Below are 6,358 nucleotides of genomic sequence, written 5' to 3' on the forward strand. Positions count from 1 at the left end.
GTTTTGCGGGGACACTCACCCACCCAGCCCAGGTGCAGCTCCGCCCGGGAGGGGTGCTTTGCCTGCAGAGCCTCAACTTGACCCCGCCTTAAATGACCAACCTTCCTGCCGAATCCCTGGGGGGGTTGGGGTGCCAAGTGCTCTGGAAACCTATTCTCTTTTGGCTTAGCCAAAAGAAACGTCCCCTCCCCTTCCCCCGACCCCGGGCATGGGGGAACTTTCTTAAAAATCCCAAGTAGGGTTCAGTCTAAGCAGCGAGGCATGTGGCCTGGGTCCTTGACTCCTGGCTGAGAAACCAACAGGGTGATTGGGGAAAAAAAAAAAAAATCAAGAGTTTGTCCCCCACCCTCATGCACAGAAGGAGAGGCAGGTGACATCAAGGAGGGGTGGGACAGTAGGGCAGCTGGCTGGTGGGGACTCCTACCCTCGGACCCCGCTGTCCTTTTCTGTTTGTTTACTCGGTGATGGCAGCCCGTCTGATCTTGTCTGTCTGACTGTTCCTAAGTGTGTAACTCGCAGTATTATTTGTGGTGGATGGTTCTGTGGTGAAAAAGGTTTCTTCTATTTCTCATGGCTGCCTTGTACAAAATCCGTTAGAAAAGAAAATGTAAAATATGAGATTTCTAACAAGACAAAAACAGCACTATGAAGTTAAAAAGATTTTTACAACTGGTCTTGATTTTGATGTGAGCTGGTTTTTAACTCTCAAATGTTGTCACTTAAATAAAAACCTTATTTGCCTTTAAAACGTACTTTGCTCTGAACTAAGCCGAGAGACCTTCCCCATTGCTCGTGTTCCCCCTGATCTGGGGGCAGGCTGGCTCAGAGTTGGGGTGGGTGATGGGTCAGGTCCCAGAACCTATTGTCCAGAGGGGTGTGGGGGTAGCAAGGACAACAAACAGATGCCAGCTACAGAAAGAGTCTTTATTATGAAAAACCGGTGTTATCCAGGAAAGTCACACACTGGCTTCTTTCTAATAAAATGACAAAGCAGATTTCTTAAATAATTTACAAAGGGCAGAAATCACTACTGAATAGTGTGTGCCCTCTATGCCCACAGTGCCCTGTGCTGAGAATGAGAATAGGTCCCTGTGGACCCAGGATCTTGGGGCCTGGAAACCTCTCCCACACCTCCTTCTGGGGTTCTTGTGTGGGAAGTAGGGCTAAATCTGGGTTCTCAAGAGCCCCCACACTGGTGATAATATGGTCTGACTCTCTGTAGACCCCACTCCTGGATACATAGCTCAAGCTTTCAAATATTACCTGCCATCTGCACTTCATGTTACAAACGAAGCAACTGTAAAGCTCATACGTGGGTTGAGTTCCTAAGCCCCAAAGTGAAGTAGAGTGAATGGTTCCCCCCACCCCTCCGAGATCTCCTTGAGTCACTTGCAGGCTGTGGCAGGTGGTCCCTGGCGGGCTGGGAGGTGGCTGAAGCAGGAAAGCAGAGGACCCCAAGCAGCCCCCACCTGGGGCTTTGTGAGTCAGGTCCTTGTTTGTGGCAGCTCAGGGGCATCGCCAGCTCCTGGGTCCCCCAGGAACTCCCAGGAGGTGTGGATCCTGAGTGTGAGGGCATGGTGGTCAGCTATGGCTTGCTTCCGGCAAGACAGAGCTCCTTCACACCCCAGGGGAAGTGGAAACACCAGAGACTGCCCCCCACCTCCAAATGAGGTTCTGGAAAGTGGTTGTGCCTGTTGGGGGTGCCCCACGTGTGCTCCATCAGTGATGGGCTCAGTGAGGTTAGCCACAGTCCTGGCTCCCGAGGATTTGCATGCTTTTGGCTCTGTGGGGCCCATCAACTCTACATCTTTTTCCAGCAAAGACTCAGTTCCAGATATGCCTACGAGCTCATGGAGGAAGAGGAGAAGGAGGAGGAGGGGGAGGGAGAAGAAAGCTCTGAGAAAGAGGCTTGGAAGGAGGGCATTACCTGAAGGGCGCTGTCCTCAGTCTCGGATGAGAGAAACAGTCATGTTGCCACTAGAGATGGGAGAGCATTGGGGACAGGTGCTGCTGATCTGTCCTGCGTGCTGCAGGCTCTGAGGGACCCTCCCCACCCAGGCTAGACAAGACCAGAACTGGCAGTGTGGTGGGTACATGCTCCACTTGGCATGTAGTCAGCACCAGCGGGGCCCCGCCTCAGAGCCTATCACAGCCACGTACGTATGACCTCAGTTAGGGCAGCTCCAGGCCCAGGTGCTGCTCCAGGACAGGGTCCTAAGCAGACAGGCCAGGCATTTCACAGCAGCCACGCGGCTTTCTCCAGTTCCAGGGTGGGCACGGTGGAGAGGAACCATGGAGAGTGAGTGGTGGAAGAAGGGTGGATCTTTCAGGAACCAGGTACCCGGTCACATGTGATGGACACATTTTGGGGCCCAAGGCCCAGGGGGCCACATCCATCTAGGTGTGTCCTTAACTACCACCCCAACCTAAGTATTTGATCAAGGAGGAGACCAAGGCATGTTGCAGAGGCTCAGAGAGGGAGAGAGATGGTTAGACTCACACAGCAGAGTCTGAACAAGAGACCTGCCTGAAAAAATGGCCTGGCTCATAGGGAACTGTCCTGGCCATGCCCTTCGAAGCACGGTAAGCTGGCTCACCTGTCCTCCGCTGCGATGGCCTCATCTAGCTCTTGGGACACCTTTTGGAGATGCCGGATTCCTGCCCCTACGGGCTCCAGGTCACTGTCGGACTCACTGGACAGAAGGAAAAGCCGTGCATATCAGTCACTAGCTGGAAACCTGTGGCAGGAGCCTATTCTAACCCAGCACTGGGACCTGGTATACAGGCCCCAGAGATGACCAGTGTGGGCTGGGAACTGATCACCCCAGACCCCCATTCTAGGAAGTGTCATCAGAGAGGCTCGGAGCAGATGGCAGAGAACAGCTGAGGCCATTGTCAAGGATAGATGATCCTGCAGACAGGTGAGCCTCCACCCCCCGACCCCACCAGGTGGCTTCAAAAACTTTTGGTGGAGCTTGGGTGGCTGTGATACTCTTAGAGTTAAGCTCGCCTCTTCCTTTGGCAGGTGGGGAAACTCAGGCCCAAAAGGACCTCCCCAGGTCCCCCATAGTGGGGCGCAGAGCTGAGCCAGAGCATGGATGTGGCTCAGCTCAGGGTGTCCTGAAGGTGCTCAGTAGCCCCCAGGGCCCAGTTAGCATTTGAGGGGCAGGCACTACCCCACTTACCTAGGGGAGCAGAGGGGCTCTGCCGAGGAGTAGGGGCTCCAGAAGGCAGCCTCCCTTCTGGACCGTTGCCAAGGGTGGGCATGGGGGCCCATCTGGACAGACAGGCCGTGGTACTCTTTCTCCCGGGGGTCCAGGGTTGAGTGGGCAGGGGCGGCCACAGATAGCCAGGTGCTCCTCTGGCTCAGGCTGCGAGCTGGGGGGCTACTGCCCTTCTGGGCCCCTCTCTTCCTCCTCCTGGCTTTCACCTGGGTTTCCACCAGCCACTTGGTGCCACTTTGGCAGGACTCCTGGATCCTCTGTGACCAGTGCATGGAAAAGTCAGAGTGGACAAGCCAGGAGTGAGCTACCCGATTTCTCAGGGCATCCCCCAACCCCTCGGCCCACCAGCTGGTCCTACAGACCCAGGAAGCCTTTAGGCTCAGGGTGAGGGATGCAGATGAGTCCATGAGGCCACAGGTCCATAGCAGGGACCCAGCTCAGGCCCCCAGGGATAAGTGCATGGGCGGCAGCATAGCCTCTCTGGCTCATGGAGCCTGCATTGGTCTAAATCCAAACCCTCTTTCTGGACAGATTAACCCGGACTCAAAGGGGAGGCCTGGGGGAGACCACACCTACCCCCAGGAGACAGTGAAATAATTCTAAACATGTTCGGCACGTGCCCTACCTTCTCACGCCCTGCCTTGCTCTCTGTCCTCCAGCCATACCCAGACTAAGTTCCTGCCAGTTCTTTTCAGCGTCTTGCTCTCCTTTAACCCTGGGTCTGGACTAGTTCACCTGTCTTGTACACTCCTCATACCTCCTCATACCTCCCCTTTCCTGGGCGAATTCCATGGAGTCACCTCCTCCAGTCACCTTCACTGACTAAGCTGGTTTTTGGTGTTCCCCCACCATTAGCCCTTGGCTAATTAGCAACTTCCTATCACAGTATAGCTCTTTCATCTGGTCTCATGATGTTCTGTTTCCTCCACAACCCTGTTTTCATTCACTCATTCAGCTATTTGTTGAGCATCTACTGGGTGCCATGGGCTTCCCAGATGGCGCTAGTGGTAAAGAAACCGCCTGCCAATGCAGAAGAGATACAAGACATGGGCTTGATCCCTGGATTGGGAAGGTCCCCTGGAGGAGGGCCTGGCAACCCACTCCGGTATTCTTGCCTAGAGAATCCCATGGTCAGAGGAGCCTGGCTCCTATAGTCCATAGGGTAACAAAGAGTCAGACATGACTGAGGCGACTTAGCATGCACGCACTACTGTGTACCAGGAATTGTTTGGAGAGCTGGGGGCACTAATAAATCAAGGACCTTGTCTTCACAGAGTCTATATTCTTGGGAGATCTTTGGGGGCAGCCATTTTTCAGCATCAAGGAAGCCCTAAATCCATACTTGGCATTACCTGGGACATGGCACCCAAGGTGCTCTTAGCTGAGCGAGCTGCAGCCTGGAGGCCCTGCTGCCCTGGCTCTGGGGTTTCCAGGCGTTTCCAGGAGGGGCCCACCCCGAGGTTGAGGCTGACTGCTCTCAGGGGCAGCCGCCTCTGGAACTGTCTGCGCAGGGAGCCCAGGGCCCCGCTGGAGGTGTCCAGGTGGCCGGCTACAGGCTGCAGGGCCTCGCTCTCCTCCAACCGTTCCTGGTTCTGGAGAGACCTCCGACGCAGGGAAGCCCCCACAGCTGGCCACCGAGAAGCCATCTGACTGTTCAAGAGTCTGTTCTGTTCCCACAGACCCTGGGGAGGAGATCAATGGGAGATCAGCAGGGTATCCCCCATCCCACTCCCAGGATCCAGTGAGACAGCGGGTACCAGAGGAAGAGATTCCCGTCCTGGGGCCCATGGGGTGGGTCGCTTGTCAACCGTGGGGAGGAATTCTTCCTAGAAGTGAGGTCATGGAGGCCCGGGAGAGGGCAGAGTCTGGACAAGGCCGGCCAGCAAGGCGTCCCTTGCTGTGAGTGTCTGAATTAACTGTCTTTTCATCCCAGGCTACTTTCCGTTATCTGCCTCAGGCTGGGAGGGAGGCAGTCAGGACCCGCCGGCCGTTGCTGAGCCTCAGCACTTGGCCCAGGCTGGGCTAGGGACGAGCTCGCCTTGACCCAATGCGCGGAGGTGGGCTGACCAGACACCCCGATGTCCATCCGGCTGTACCCAGAAGCCCCACATGCCGTGCCCGTCCTAACTAGGGGTCCCCCACCCCACCTGCTCCCGTCCCTTCTGAACAGAACCCCACCACGCCCCGGCCCGCACTCACCCAACAGCTCCCGAGGCTGACCAGACGACGAGCATAGCTGCTCCTCGCCCATCCAGTCGATTTGAAACACCGCGCGGATCCGCCCCCTTGGTCCTGTCCTCAGAGCTGATTGGCTCTGTCCCCGCCTCGCGGCCACGCCAGGGATCCGATTGGCCCCTGCGCCAGCGGCTGTGAATCCTGCTCTCGGATTGGCCTAGCCATCCCCATTCATCCTCTGGAGGCCCGCTGGGCAGGGAGCCGGGCGTAGAGGACCCTTTGTATCTATGGGTCCCGCCCGAGTTTCCTGCAGAATCCGTAGCCCGCGCCGGCTCAGCCCCGGCGCCACCTACTGACCCTCGGTCTCGGGCCACTGGACCCCATCCTTAACTTATAAAGGGTTCTGGCTGGCCTGACTGGGCGGGGCGAGGCGGGGTCCCCGGCTCCTAAGGGTCCCTCCCATCCTGCCTGAAGGTCTCAGTGGTTTTGTCAGAAAGAGCCTGGGCTGGGAACTCGGAGCCTTGGGTTGCTGTGGAAACTTTGTTTCAAACTTCCCTCGTGACCCTCTGCCTTCCTGAGACTGCCCTTCAGTTCCCCAAACTTGCCATCCGCACGGATCCCCAGGAAAACCCATCTTGGGAGAGGGGACAGATTGAGTGCATCCCCCAGCCCCCTACCCCCACTCCAAGTACGACCCCCAACCCTGTCCCATTGACCATCCCCTCTATCCAGCTGAGTGCCTCCCCCCTTCCCTTTAGCATCCGAGCTAAAAAATTCACCATTTAGAAAGCCCCCTCTCCTTCCCCCTCAAAGTAGTCCCTACTCCGTTTCCTCACCGCCCTGCTCACCTGGAAGCTCTCCTCCCCCCATACACCCCTCACCACACCGCCCCCCCCCCCCCCCCCCCGCTCCATTCCCGAGTTTCAACTTATGGGTCTCTTGAAGGTCAGTCATTAACT

General features: G+C 56.6%; 1 protein-coding gene across 1 annotated transcript; it reads right to left on the reverse strand.

Annotated features, from left to right (window-relative positions):
• Positions 1–903: 903 nt before the first annotated feature.
• PIMREG (PICALM interacting mitotic regulator) lies at positions 904–5,498 on the reverse strand. Its single transcript, XM_069542800.1, has 6 exons — positions 5,424–5,498; positions 4,577–4,906; positions 3,186–3,481; positions 2,598–2,693; positions 1,928–1,977; positions 904–1,560 (listed from the first exon to the last, which is right to left on the reverse strand). The coding sequence occupies exons 2-5, from the start codon at positions 4,868–4,870 to the stop codon at positions 1,944–1,946; spliced, it is 720 nt and encodes a 239-aa protein (XP_069398901.1). The 5' UTR covers positions 4,871–4,906; positions 5,424–5,498; the 3' UTR covers positions 904–1,560; positions 1,928–1,943.
• Between the last annotated feature and the right edge of the window lie 860 nt (positions 5,499–6,358).

The sequence above is a fragment of the Ovis canadensis genome, chromosome 11 (genome assembly GCF_042477335.2).
Source record: "Ovis canadensis isolate MfBH-ARS-UI-01 breed Bighorn chromosome 11, ARS-UI_OviCan_v2, whole genome shotgun sequence".
In the NCBI taxonomy this organism is placed as follows: Eukaryota; Metazoa; Chordata; class Mammalia; order Artiodactyla; family Bovidae; genus Ovis; species Ovis canadensis.